General features: G+C 38.7%; 2 protein-coding genes across 7 annotated transcripts; both read left to right on the forward strand.

Annotated features, from left to right (window-relative positions):
* The first annotated feature begins 1375 nt into the window (after positions 1–1375).
* On the forward strand, positions 1376–10724 carry LOC128893593 (histone-lysine N-methyltransferase, H3 lysine-79 specific). 4 transcript variants are annotated; one of them, XR_008461382.1, is made up of 12 exons: positions 1376–1511; positions 2329–2508; positions 2614–2940; positions 3043–3310; positions 3397–4075; positions 4173–4644; positions 4744–5367; positions 5488–5912; positions 5995–6228; positions 6350–6603; positions 7112–7261; positions 8255–8396. XR_008461382.1 is itself a non-coding variant. In XM_054154663.1 (12 exons), the coding sequence occupies exons 1-12, from the start codon at positions 1434–1436 to the stop codon at positions 8765–8767; spliced, it is 3915 nt and encodes a 1304-aa protein (XP_054010638.1). In that variant the 5' UTR covers positions 1376–1433; the 3' UTR covers positions 8768–10724. The 4 variants fall into 4 exon arrangements, 3 of the variants coding, with proteins under 3 accessions (XP_054010638.1, XP_054010637.1, XP_054010639.1); XM_054154663.1 differs by lacking the exon at positions 7112–7261 and adding an exon at positions 8754–10724 and having other exon boundaries at positions 8255–8614; XM_054154662.1 differs by lacking the exon at positions 7112–7261 and having other exon boundaries at positions 8255–10724.
* A 152-nt stretch (positions 10725–10876) lies between these two features.
* On the forward strand, positions 10877–14639 carry LOC128893596 (A disintegrin and metalloproteinase with thrombospondin motifs adt-2). 3 transcript variants are annotated; one of them, XR_008461384.1, is made up of 6 exons: positions 10877–11195; positions 11461–11673; positions 11750–12540; positions 12616–12992; positions 13172–14240; positions 14500–14639. XR_008461384.1 is itself a non-coding variant. In XM_054154668.1 (5 exons), the coding sequence occupies exons 1-5, from the start codon at positions 10986–10988 to the stop codon at positions 13969–13971; spliced, it is 2391 nt and encodes a 796-aa protein (XP_054010643.1). In that variant the 5' UTR covers positions 10877–10985; the 3' UTR covers positions 13972–14506. The 3 variants fall into 3 exon arrangements, 1 of the variants encoding a protein (XP_054010643.1); XR_008461383.1 differs by having other exon boundaries at positions 14412–14551; XM_054154668.1 differs by having other exon boundaries at positions 13172–14506.
* Positions 14640–14656: the final 17 nt, after the last annotated feature.

A 14656-nucleotide genomic window follows, 5' to 3' on the forward strand; every position in this document is an offset into this window, starting at 1 on the left:
TAGTTTGACGTGTTTTTCATTCAAGAACATTCGGAAATATGTTAAAGAAGACGCAAATTTTTATATTAGATTTCGTATTACCAACGAAATGTACTCGGTGGTACTCTATGTGGTGTTTTATGCACTTTCGCTTGTCGTTAAGTTTCAACATGAAAATTAGACATGGCCATTGCTAGTATGGAGTATCTGTATCTGCCTACGTGACAAATGTCATGTAGTCATCTTTTACCAATAGATTCAGTTCACCTCTCTTGGATGCATATAATTATATCTCTAGAAAAGGCTTGTCCGTTGCACGTATACATGTATGCATTTACATACATACCTATCGCATGCACGCATTACCTCTTTATTCGAAAAAGGAAGACTATGTTTTGTAAGGAAAGAAACGTACGGGCTGGACATTTAAGTTTCTATCGTTTACGTTCTAACATTTTTCTAATCCCAATTGCATTATCAAATTTCTTCATCGTGTCGTGACTCCGTGACAAATAATCTATAATTGCATCGATACATCGAGTCAATCATAACGATTCGAACGATTTCACTTATGCGAGGAATCAATGAGCAAAATCCTGTTTAAACAACAACAAGAAAATTCTATCCGCGATCGAAAGTTCGAAAGTTCAATGATTCGCCGAGTAACAGTAATTCATGCCGCATAAGGGGAAACTCACCACTTTTGGCTACCCCCTCTTGTTTGCTACAAGCTAATAGAAGCCGAATAGGAATCGCATACGTAAATGCTCGATAAAACTGGAACTTAGAGATCGCATATATGCGAGACCAAGTTTTCGTGAGTTTCGGGGGTTTCGAGTAAGGGGAAATTAAAGTTGGTGACATTTCCTTGACACGGCATGAATCGTGTCACCGGGTGTTTCCGTGACGCATGCGTAGTGATACAAGTTGGCGCGGAACACCCGGATGTGCTGCCGCGCGAGCACGATACGGTAGACGGGTAGAAGGAAGAGGCATGACGCCATGTTTTGATGTCGTCATCCCCCCCCAAACCGCTGTTTCCCGAGCAGCACAATAGTCTGTCAGTGTTTTTCTGTTGTGTGCCTCGTGTTCCGTGTTCCTGGTGGCCGTTTTGGCGTGCTTCTTTGGTCAGGTCCACCGTTGCGTCCAACTTGGATGCTCGTCTACGCGTCTGCGACGCTCATCCTCGTGGGTTGACGCTCGCTGAAGGTGGCCCCCTTGGTGATTTTTTCATGTCCGGGCAGGTAACCGCGAAGCGGGGGGGTCCGCTGAGCGTCGTCTACGTGGTGATAGTGTCCTAGTGCGGAGAGAACAAGTAAACGACGATATCCTCTACGGAACGATAGATCCGAGTGGTTACGTCACACGACCCTGAACTGGGCTTACGGAGGAAACGCTTGGCCAAAGAAGTTGACGGCGAGGACGACGGGGACGAGGACGACGAACCTGTTAAAATGGAGCTACGCCTGCACTCGCCAGCCGGAGCAGAACCGATTGTCTATCAATGGCCCCTCACCTCCGGATCCGGATCTGTGAGTACACTTTTCTTCGTTTATCCGTAAATACTATTCTACTAAATTCCACTATCCTACAATTCAGTACAGACGTATATCAAATATTTCTCCTTTCTCCGTTCTCCGTTCTCCGTTCTCCATTCTCCGTTCTCCGTTTTCCGTTTTCCGTTATCTATTTTCTGTTGCTGTCGTCTTTGAGACCCCCGAGTAAGATACACAAAATATTGTGCTTACGAGTTTATTGTGTCCACGACATGTATACGATTTACGATTTACGAATTACGATATATATGTATATACATGTATTCAACATGAAAATTTGGCATCCACGATTCTCTCATTTATCCCCTATTCTCACAGCTGATTGTACATTTATCGTGCAACGCGAATATTTTCCCCGCCAGCACTTTCTTACTCGAACATGTCTCGAATTCTTGGATCTTTATTACCGCGTTTATCGTTAGTAAATGCTATATACATGAATATTAATTGTCAGTTGTAAATACTTGGTACGTATACGTGTACGTAACGGACGTATCGGAAAGCGACAGAGCTGAGTAAAATATGCCTTTGAAATAATATTGTGCAAATTACTATTATGTATTATTATCTACATCGAAATATGTACATTGTTTATAAACTGGAATTTCCTTGTTATTCTACATGTTTTTTTGTAAAATAAAAAGAAAAATTTCCATTTTAACCAGAGCGAGTAATTTCTGTATATCCCTCACTAGTTAAACTACTTTATATACCGATCCATTTATAATATTAGTATAGATATCAAATGCTTTGAAAACAATTTAAACGAGCTGTATTTATTAATAAATTATAGGATCGTCATGATGGAGCACTGGATGTCGTTGAAACAATGCGATGGGTTTGCGAAGATTTGCCAGATTTGAAATTACCTTTAGAAAATAATATTCTTTGCGAATACGATACAAGAGACTTTGAGAGCATGAAAAGTTTATGCGACAAATTCAATAGGGCAATCGACAGTTTAGTTCAGTTGGTGAGTGTAGTGCACGTAAAATAAGAAACTAATGTGCTTGTATAATAATTGAATGCTATTGCGATTTGATTGTTTGTTTCGACAACTGAATATAAACTGATACAGGAAAAAGGTACTAGTCTACCATCTCAAAGGCTGAATAAGCGTCCTAGTCGAGGTTTATTACGACATATACTTCAGCAGACATACAATCAAGCAGTAGTCGAACCAGATAAATTAAATCAGTACGAGCCATTTTCACCAGAAGTATACGGAGAAACCAGTTACGAGCTTGTTTGTCAAATGATCGATCAAATCGATGTGACGGAGGACGATGTGTTTGTCGATCTGGGATCCGGAGTTGGTCAAGTAGTGTTGCAAATGGCAGCAGCAACGTTATGTAAAATTTGTATTGGCGTCGAAAGAGCCGATGTACCATCAAAATATGCACAAGTATGTTATCTTTTTAACGCGTCTTCGATGGTATAGTTTGGTTGATTGCAATTCTTTATACGTATAGGTCTTATTTCTTGTCTCATTTTTGTTAAACATTAGAGTATGGAAATAAACTTTCGTAAATGGTTGAATTGGTATGGAAAAAGATGCGGCGACTATCGTTTGGTAAAGGGCGATTTTTTAGCCGACGAACACCGCGAAAGTATTACCGGAGCTACGATTGTATTTGTTAACAATTTTGCCTTTGGCCCGACGGTAGATCATCAACTGAAAGAACGATTTGCCGACTTGCGCGATGGTGCGCGCATAGTGTCGTCAAAATCATTTTGCCCCTTGAATTTTCGCATAACAGATAGAAATCTGAGCGGTAACGTATTTCATTTTTCAGTACGAAAAAGAAAAATACAAGTCAATAGATGTAAGATGTGTTAGATTTCTTTATTTCTTTTATAGATATCGGCACGATAATGCATGTCTCGGAAATGTCACCGCTAAAAGGTTCCGTCTCTTGGACTGGTAAACCAGTGTCTTATTATTTACATGTAATTGACCGTACCAAATTAGAACGTTATTTCCACCGTTTAAAGAATAATAAACAAGGTGGCGATGAAAACTGTGATTCTGTGATAAGTAACACTGCCAGCAGTAATAATAAGATTACGAGTAGGGGAGAGAGAGGCGACAGAGCCAAACGAGACCTTTCGAGGCAGCTAGATAGTCCAAATCATTCAGAGCAACAAGGGACAAATAGCGATTCTGATGGAGATGAGAATAATATTAAAAGTCGTCGACAACCGAACAAAATTCGCAGAAAATTAAATCGAAAGGCCAACAGTATTACAAGACCTCCAGCCAGAGGTAGACAGAGAGGAAGAGGTGTGAAAAAATCCAAGCCCAAGAAAGCAATTAATATTTCTGGTCTGGACTTGCTGCATAGTCAAACATTACTTAGTACATCTCCGCAGGCTTTGGGGAAAAAACCGCCACCAGCGCCTGGTTGCGTGGATCAACAGCTATCGTCGTTATCGCTCTCTTTGCAGTCACATTCCACCTCTGTACACGAAGAACTTAGTATACCACCTGCTCCGTCCGCCACACCATACGCTTTACAGATACTCTTGGACTTGTACAGGTATGTTTACGTTTACGTTTACGTTTACGGTTGTTTTTATAACACGGGACATGTCAACGATAACTAGCATTCATACAACATTATTTACTTTTTGCAGGGACCAATTTATGCTCATGTTGGAATCGATGAGAACTCCTCAATACAGAGTATCGATCAATACTGATATTGCAAAAGAAAGAGAAAGAAATTCCAAATTACAATCAAGAGCAGCGCAATTAGAGAAACAGATCAAAGTGTTAATCGACGATAGCGTAGCTCTTTTGAAAGCAAGAATGACTGAATTAGGTATAAATGCTACATCACCTGGAGATTTACTTGCTAAAGCTAAGGAAATAGTTCTTCGTCATAAGCAATTGCAAGCAAAAGCAAGTAAATTACAAGCTCAAGTTGCATCTATGGAAACTGAGCAATCAAGGTTGACTGCGCTTAGACATCAAGAATTACAAGAAAAATATAGCAATCTCTCGAACGCGAACGTCATATCAAATCCACCACAGCCGCTCACGCAAGATTACATATTGAAGGAAATATCCGCGACTCTGTCTCAACGTAAAAGATTACATTGTCAGGTTAGTGTCTATATAGGGTGATTTTAGAATCTGGGACATGGAGACATAGAGACATGTAAAACATTTAGATGTATAACTTTAACTTTGACAAATTTACAGGTGTCCAAATTGGAACACGAGTTGAATGTTTTAGAAAGAGCAAGCAGCGAGAAGCAAGTCGCTGCGATTGCTCAACAACAGAGAGAAGCGGTAGGCGTTAAGCATTCGCAGAATCAACATCACCATCAACAACAAAATGGTAAAAGTGGATCTACGCGAAAGAGTAGAGAAGGACGATCTAGGTCACAAGAATGGCCCGATGTACCTGACATTGGAAAGATACAAGAGAACAATCCGGAAATATTGGCGCAAAAGATTTTGGAAACGGGCAGACAAATAGAAGCTGGTCGAATGTTGAGTAGGCAAAATACTAGTTCGAGTAGCAATTCCAGGACCAGACTGCCACAAGCATCCCTTAGCTTTTCTACTACTTCGTCGTCTATTTCATCTTCACAATCACAGACAAATAACAAAGAAACGGCAAATAGAACCCAAGAACCCCCCAGGGTTGCAAATTTCGAAGATAGATTAAAGAGTATAATTACAAGTGTCTTGAACGAGGATCAACAAAATAGAAATAAGCAACAGCAAATGCAGCTACAGGTGCAATTACAAAGTCAGAATGAGCCAGATAGAAAACGTATCGCGTTGCCACACAACGTATCTACTCCCGATTACACGCAGGTAAATTTTATCATTTAAAACCTAAAATCATATTTCCATTATCCTTTGGAAATCATGTCTTCGATAATATAAATTTTAGTATGCCGTACAAATGAATATCACTTATACGTTGCATTGTAGGTTTCACCTGCAAAATTAGCACTTCGCCGTCATCTATCTCAAGAACGTCTTTCATCTCACTTAACACCATCTGATAGGCCAACAATCGACTCCAGACAATCGAGTCATGACAATCGTATTGTAGCAGGAGGAAATGGATTACTTGGTACTAGGACGATCGGTGATTTGGTCAGTGGGGAGATAGAGAGGACTTTAGAGATTTCCAATCAGTCAATAATAAATGCAGCCGTTGATATGAGCGCGATGATAAGACCGGAAACTGTATATTCTCCTATCAGTAGACCAGCCAGCGCAGAGGGTGATGCTGGTTTATCAACTCTTGCGCATGTGGCTAGTTACGCTCCAACTTCTTCTGCTATTTCAACATGCACTACAGCTGCTTCACGATCATCAGTATTGTTCACTCCAGTAACTCAACCGCAAAGGTATTGTGTACCACGCTCATGGAACAGTACAAGTAAATACGATATTATAATTATAATTTATTATAAATCTTCTTTTACTTAGATACACGCCAGTTCAGTTACCACGCGCAGACATCAAACCTTATCACGAATCATATTTCTCTGACAATCCTTCTCAGTCTCTTGCACAAACCCATCCTCCGTCATCGATGCATGCATCGCAAACTGCATCGAATGGTGAACTTTTGCCGGTAGAAGGACTGGCAGCGTCTTTACATGCTCGTATATTAAATAATCACAACACTAAAACCGAGTCGATGCTTTCTACAAATAGAAGGTATGGGTATCTTGAGTTGTTATTATTATTATTATTATTATTATTATTATTATTATTATTATTATTATTAAGAAGTTTTCATTTTGAATACTATATCCGGCGTGTATTTGTTTTTTGATAGATTTCAACCATACCCTCGGTACGCAACCAGTAGTAACAGTAATGGCAGTACAACAACAACAAATGGTATTGTAACAGCCATTTGTCAATCTCAGCCTTCGATGTCAATAAAAGCAGAGTCAATCGTGTCGTCGATAAGCACAAGCGGAGCGCCGTTAAGTCCTCTTGTAGAACCACACTCTAATACATCTACACCGTTAGTCGATGAACCTCAAATGACAACGCAGAGACAACGAAATGGTATTGGTGACGATGGTAAGCGAAACATCTGATAGGTTTATTTTATACCTTCTACTATACAGTTAGTTGTGCCACAGTATTAGATTAGGTAATGCTTTGGAATGTAGTCGTTCAAGTTGTCAAATGTGTTTTTTATACCGACTAAGAGAAAATACATTAGAGTATTCGAAATTATTAGAGGCATATAAACGAAACATATTCGTATCTTCGATGAATTAATTATGGAAACACAACTATGTTTCGATTCCTCTAAGTAACGCGTATTCATAGTAAGTATGCTAAGAGTATGATTTTATCAATTACACCGGTAAATATTCCTTTATATCTTTGCTATAAAAACCTTTTACTAAACACTCCGCTTTATCTTTATAAACACTGTTGTATTAGTTTCTGCTATGCATCCTTAATTATTTCTTATGCACTAATGGTTTAAGATTGTTAACTATGGTTTATCTTATCTTACGGAGTTGGTACCTGATCTTTATTTATATTTATTTTTGTTGTTGTTTGCTGTATTTGTTAGATGCACTGTAGCTGTTTGTTGGTTAGCTCTGTCTGTCACATACTCAGTCTCACTCGCAACCCTTGAAGCTTGTTTTATTAGAGGTTGAGACCCAAATCAGAGGGAGAAATGAAAAAGTACGGCTGTCTGTGGGTTGGTTCGTGGTTGCTGGTGAGTTGTCCCACAGGGGTTGTTCAAACATTTTTTTCCTTTGTTTATTATTGTTATTGCAGCCATTCGATATACAAAGATCAATATTCTCTTAGTATGTTTTAGGCGAAAACACAATTAATATGTACATAAAGAGAGTATAAAGTGTTAGATAAAATATTTTCATGAAAATAAGCCAGACTCTAATAAAGTTCAATGTTCATAGCATACTTGTATAAATATAAAATTCAGAAACAAGTGAAACAAAATAGTGGAAAATGTAATGTTTAAAGAACCACGCAATGACTGTCTAAGGGACCCCAATGAAAATTTGCGAATTTTTAATCATCTCTAGGTCTAAATCATTTAACTTCATTTAATTCAAGATAACCTAACAAGATGTGACTTCGATATAGAATTAGAAAAGTATGTTAAATAATTTAAATGGGGATTACTCTATATACATATACGGCAACGAATTTATAATGAAATAAGAAAAATTGATGGAACCCAGGTGATCCGATTAAAAGTTAAATAAAACAATCGCATTTAAGTTAATGGTTTTTATCTTGTGTGTAATTTCTTTTTTGCATGCTCTTTTGCATGAAATCATAATATATTGAATATGATCAAATGTAGTATGTATATTTTGTACGTGATGTTTAAGAAGCAATAAAGCGAATATCAGAAGGTACTGTAGCCGACACATACACGTAGTGTATTAGTATTACAATCATAATTTGTCAATCGTACATACTAACTACATAATGTAATAAAATTTTGTAATATTTGTTATTTGTGACTTATGAATTGTGAATTAAACGTGTTCGAATACATCTATAAATAAAGAATTACACGCAATGATTTAATGCTTAGAAAATATTCGTATTATACGCTTACTGTATTTACGTAATTCATAGGGGTTTATTGGCTTATTTTTATGTAAATGTCTCGTGCAATCCAACAATTCGTAAACGGTGTAGTAGCGAAACGAACTTTTTTTCTTTTTTGCAGATGGAGAGGCTGATTGGCAAGACCGTATCAGTTCTGGATTCGACAGATTGGTTGCATTTGCTTCCACCGAGCTAGATAAGCGAAGACGATCCACGGAGGGTGTGAACACAAGTCCTGACAGCGGTTTAGGATCAGACAATACCGTAACTGGACCTCCACCGGTGATTCCATCGCCAGATGAAGCGCTGGGTCCTCCTCGCACACCATCGCCGACCAGCCCTCGGCCACCGAATCCCTCCAACAGCAACACAAGTAGTACGTCTTCCGTGCCACTAAAGTATCAACGGCAATCGGATCCTGAACGACATCATTTTAAGAAAAAGTTCTTTCATAGAGATTGGAATAACTCTGGAAGTACCAGTAAGTTTCGTCCTAAAGGCAAGGATTGGGATTGGAATCATTCGGGACAGTGGCCTTCGAATGACGAACAATCTTAATCTTCCTTTTGTATTGTATCTTTGAATTTGAAGCTTTTAACGATTTCTCTTACGGTTGTTAGGTTTGCAGAATTGAGAATGCCGTCTGCGTTTCTTGGTTGCGGATGAAATGTATCATTTCTTTTAATGATAGAAATGTTATTATCCCCTCTCTCGTAATATGGTTAAAATAATTTTTAATTACCGAACTCGCACATTGTAGTAGTACTACATTGCGTGCTCGACTCGAACGCGACATGTGTTCGAATCGAATTGTTTTTATTTTCTGCTGATGCAACGTTTAATTGAGCATCCGTAGAGCTCAATACCTTGTTTTATAGTCGGCAATATATATTTATTTAGTAGAAAAAAAAAAATGAAAAGAAAAAAAAACACACACAAAAAACGTTACGAGGCTAAATGTACTGCGAAATTGAAATTATGATTTCAATGGTAAAACAATTATGTAATATATAGCGATATACACGCGTATATTGAAAAGTGAAGGGTCAAGGGAATGTAAAACGCACTGTTACATATTACTCATTGATAAGTAATTCAACTTAATATTATTAGTCACTACAATCTTTTGGTTAAACAAAAATTTTAGAGAATAATCATTATCGATTCGGTATATGGCGTATGGTGAGAATGTGTTTGCCTTCATAAATATTTCCTATACATCATAGAGATTATATTCCCTGGAGCAAATGAACCGCTTGTAATGCACGTCTGTAATTATGGTACATGTCTATTACATGTGTAATGTAGTAGGGTTTAACAATGCGCTGTGTAAAGAATGTGCCACGTATTATGGACGTTGCAGCTGACAGTTAGTTGGTAAACTAACAAACAAACAAACAAACAAAAAAAGTGGAAAGAAGCTACCAAAACCTACGTGTGTTCGTAGCAAATATTCGCTGCAAATTTTATACGCGATTCAGTCATCTTCCATCGTTTCTGGAAGATTCTATATCGAAGTGTTCACTGTTGCACATAGAATGTTATGACAACAACAGAATAGTCATTTTACCAGAAGTTAAATCTAATTGGTTTTCCTTTTTTTTTTTTGTTTTTTGTTTTTCGGCGTAAATTTACACACTTGATTTGTACGATTGTGCAGAATATCCAAAGAATGATCTCTGCGAGTATCGAATAGATTTTCCCAGCGACTCGATCGAACTCTTAGCAATTCCGCTGGTAAATTCGAAAAAAATGTAAATAAATTCGACGCGTCATCGAACACGCGGATCTATGTATAAAAGATTTTTTAGTCATTGTGTTGTATACATATATAGAGTATGAAAAAATTGTAAAGAAAGCACTGAGCAACCGTCAGAATTGAAATTGTAAAAAAAAAACTTGATCGGTGTTCCGTATATAATTGTAATTAATTATCGAATTATTTAATAATCCCCTGTATACATTAACGCATATAATTAATCACGATGTAGGCACCTGTCAAGTTTAGCGTGTTATATACACTGCCGAATCTTCTATTAATTTTATTATTGATCATGATTATTATTTATTGTTTTTATTGAAATATTTTAATACTAAGGTTTTTGTAACAAGAATATTTTCTCTTTCATTCTTACCTTCCATAAACATAATTAAACGTTTCGGTCAGAAATCTTAATTGCAGTATGATAGAAATACGTACGTTTTTGTAATCCAATTACTCGAATAATTCGAGGATTGATACACACATTTTCAAGCGTATACCACCGAGGAAACGAAGTTTACAATTACAAGTTACCTCATTGTGTTAATCTTTGTCTATACATACACACTAACACTTTTGTTGTAAAGACGCTAGTTAAATTTAGGTATTTATTCGTTTACTGCGTGAGTGAATAATATCGAGAAATACTAGAAAATATCGCGTAATGATACAATTTTATAGGAATGGAAAAGTGTAAGCAGTATCTCGCATATATACATATTATCTAAGAAAGTACAAAGTTCTACCTGAACAGATTATATTTCATAGCGTATCTGTTTTGTACATCGAGTAATCAATGCATTAAAATATACCAGATTTTTTATCTTAATTCATTACATTTTTAACCGTACCACGACAATATTGTCATTGTATTCTTAAAAATATCGTCTACGCCAACTAATACACATTTATGTAAGAAAACAAAGTTTAATATCTTTTCGTGAATTGCGTTTCCTGTATGCACATTACGCACTGATCGTTGACTGTTCTTGATTCATTCACATGTTGGTGTCAACGACATTTGCGATACAGGTGCCAGCATGCACCTCATACTGTATACGTTTTTGTAAAGATAAATGGCATACGGGTTATGCAATGCTTATATATGCATGCACATGCATATATAAGAGGAACAGTTTATGATTTCTCCAAGTACTTGAACTTGAAATTCAAAGCGCGAAGTATGAGTTTCGTATTAGAAATTGTACTACTAATTTTACTTGGAGTTGTATACGGATGGAGTATAGAGGACACCGAAATTGTTTTACTGCCGTTATGGAATACAGAAGACAATGTGGAGGTAGCTACGTATAACGCAGTAATTAATAAAATATTGACACTGTGAAATAAGGGTTTATATTTATTGGCATTGTGCGAGACCCTCTTGAGCTTGAGGTACGGTAAAAATATTGTATACGTATAATATGTGTTATCGGTACGTAGGAATAGTTGCGTATCACGATTGCCAGTAAATAGAAACGCTCGTGTCACATTATGAGATGAAACGAACAAAAATACATACAATTGTTGTTTATGTATTAATATTGTAATTTGTAAAATTACAGGTATCCCTAAGTTTCAAGGCATTCGATCGATCCGTCGAGTTAACGTTGCGTAGGAATGACAATATCGTAGCGTCTCAGTTTCAAGTTTGGAAGCACATCAATGAAGACAACGTGGAAGAGTTACCGGAACTCGGTAAACCCGCACCTTGCCATTATCTTCACACAAACGAGTTGAGTTCGGCGGCCATAAGTCTATGCAAAGAAGGTGGAATGGTTAGTATCACGACCAATGGTCCTAACAACGGTAAATAAAATCGGTCCAAAGATAGATGTCTCTTTTTCTTTGCAGCATGGTTTCGTCTTCTTGGACAATGTCACGTTGGAAATTAGGCCACTTCGGGACCAGAAAATGTTCTTTTTCAACGACCATCATCGCGTTAGACAACGTTCGAAATTTTTCGGAGAGCCGCATATTGTCAAGAGAGCACACACTTCTCCCATGTTTTTTGAAAATGAACCAAAATGGTACGAACACAACGAGATTACAAATTACAAAACGGATCATCTTACCAGAGATGTACTCGATGAGCTAATTGTAAGACCGAATAATTCGAACGATGCTCTGACATTAGAATTGGCAGTTTTCTTCGATGAGCCTGGCTACAATCTTTTCTCGACTTTCTTCGAAAGAAACGACGAACGGATACGCGACATGCTGTTAGCCTATATAAACGGCGTTCAAGCGGTTTATCATCATCCTACGTTAGGAGTTGTAATCGACATATCTCTCGTCAGATTGGAGATTATGCAGAGACAACCGCGCGACTTGCCACATTTTGACGGTGAGAGGGGCAGCTTGTTGGATTCGTTTTGTAATTATGCTAAGAAGCGGAATCCTTCTGATGAAACTGATCCGAATCACTGGGACATGGGTCTGTACGTTTCCGGTTTGGATTTCTACGCTGTGGAGGCTGGACGAAAGAACACTGCCACTATGGGACTTGCAACGGTAGGCGGGCTCTGCATCGATCGATATTCTTGTGTTATCGTTGAATTGGGTGTTACCAATCAATTTGGAAAACCGTTCCCGTCAGCGGGTTTTACGTCCGTCTATATAGCTGCTCATGAAATTGGCCACAAGTAAACGAGTAGTAATCTATTTATGTCAATTTCTCAATTTCTTAATATTCTCACATATCCTTCTTTTCGCAAAAGTTTAGGAATGCATCACGACTCGACTGGCAATCCATGTCCGAGAGATGGCTACATAATGTCTCCGAGCAGAGGCACGGATGGCGAGACAATTTGGTCGGAATGTAGTCGTGACGTAGCGCAAAGGCTCTCTTACACGAAACCTTGTCTTACGGACAGACCGTCTCCCCAAACGAACAACCGACTCGACCATACTCGATTCTTTGATCTTCCGGGTAGAGAATGGAACGCGAAGAAGCAGTGCGAGGTACTACTACGCGATAAGGATGCGAGCGTCGCGACCCTCTACAGAAGTTGCAAGTCCTTGCAATGCAAGACCCCGCACAGAAGCGGTTACTACTTGGCCGGACCAGCGTTAGATGGAACATACTGCGCCGTAGGTCTGACGACATAGAAATAATTAATCATTTATGTCGTGTCGTACCAAACAGTGAGAAGGAGAAAATTATTGTTTCATTCATCTCCTTTTCACTTCTTGGATCTCTTTTACTTTGTACTATTCTTTTTTCATTTCCTCGTTAATTGGCGTCTACTACATACGTGCATTGTATCGAAACAGGGAAGGAATGCCGGGGCGGTGAATGCAAGAACGCGTTAAAAATTCCTACGGAAACGGATAGACCCCTGGTTGAAACAGTAGGCTGGAGCGACTGGAAACTAGGACCGTGCAGTAGTGGATGTCTGTTGAAATCTGTCGGTGCACAGGTCAGACGACGATTCTGTGGGAGTCCAATTCCGGAAAATCCAGACGCAGGTTGTCGAGGATCTGCTTACGACGTGGTCCTCTGTAGGGATGACAGACTTTGCAAGAAAAAACGTAGGAGCATAAACGAATTTGCGACATTAAGGTGCAAAGAGTTTAGCGAGAGACTGCCAGAATTGGATGGCAAGGGTGGCGGATTACAAGCGCTGCACGAGCCTGAAAGACCGTGGATGTCTTGCGCTATATTCTGTCGGCGAAAAGACATAGCATCTTATTACACACCGCGTGTAGAATTAAACGACCTTGGCCTTGACCCATACTTTCCAGATGGGACATGGTGCCACGCCGAGGAGGGACAAAATTATTTTTGTCGGCAGCATCACTGTCTACCGGAGAACTTTCGTTTCGAAAAAACACTCTCGAAGGACCGTCAGCAGGACGACATCGAATTCGGGCCCCAAAATGCTCATCCCAACGGGCTTCGTCTCGATGATCAAGTGGTTAAATATCATAGTTTAGGACCGGACGGTTTGCCACTATTGACCTCACTGTTATCGCGTAGTAGTATTGGGTTACCACCGGATGAGAACGAATGGATCGATAAAGATTACATCGAGTTAACCGAGCTGCCACAAGAAATTCTCTTCGATCTATAGCGTACAGGATGAAAAAGGAACGGGAATGATTTGAATGTTTCATTTATTTGATACTAATATATACTCGGTTCGGGGCTTAACCACTAGAGGCGTTAGGTGGTAGACTGGTAGATTACGGCTAGAAAAATCTGGCTCGGGTTAGGTTAGACGTCCTCGGTTGCCATATTGCATTTACGTTACGATTTACCCCACCACTGGACAGTCAGTGAGTCAGTGGAGACACGACTAGTCCACAAGCATAAAAGTACGGTATATACTGTATACGTGAGGTAAGTTCGATTTCAACTGCGACTCATTGCCAGCAGTTTGGTACGGTGTTCACACTGTTCCAGACCGCATAATTTTGGGAATTCAAGAAAGCCAATGCGATGCGTCTTTCCTCGCATCTCACGTCCTGTTTGCCAATAATTGATTTTCCTAACCGTCCTAATTAATTCCAGGAAATTATGTAACAATTGTATATCTATGAAACATTTAAAAATAAAGATCTTGGTAGTTTTTTAGAAATATGTCTGTAAGAATTTCCAGAGAAATTGTACTGTTTCGTAATGCAGTGTGTGAAAGTATCCGAAGAGATAGGACTATGACGTCACCTACTTCAGTGTCTATTTTAGGAGTGTTTCGATGTTATATCCAGCGTAGGGACGAATCGAGAAACAAAAGGATTGAATAATAAAAATGCAGA

Source organism: Hylaeus anthracinus, unplaced genomic scaffold, assembly GCF_026225885.1.
Source record: "Hylaeus anthracinus isolate JK02 unplaced genomic scaffold, UHH_iyHylAnth1.0_haploid 3, whole genome shotgun sequence".
In the NCBI taxonomy this organism is placed as follows: Eukaryota; Metazoa; Arthropoda; class Insecta; order Hymenoptera; family Colletidae; genus Hylaeus; species Hylaeus anthracinus.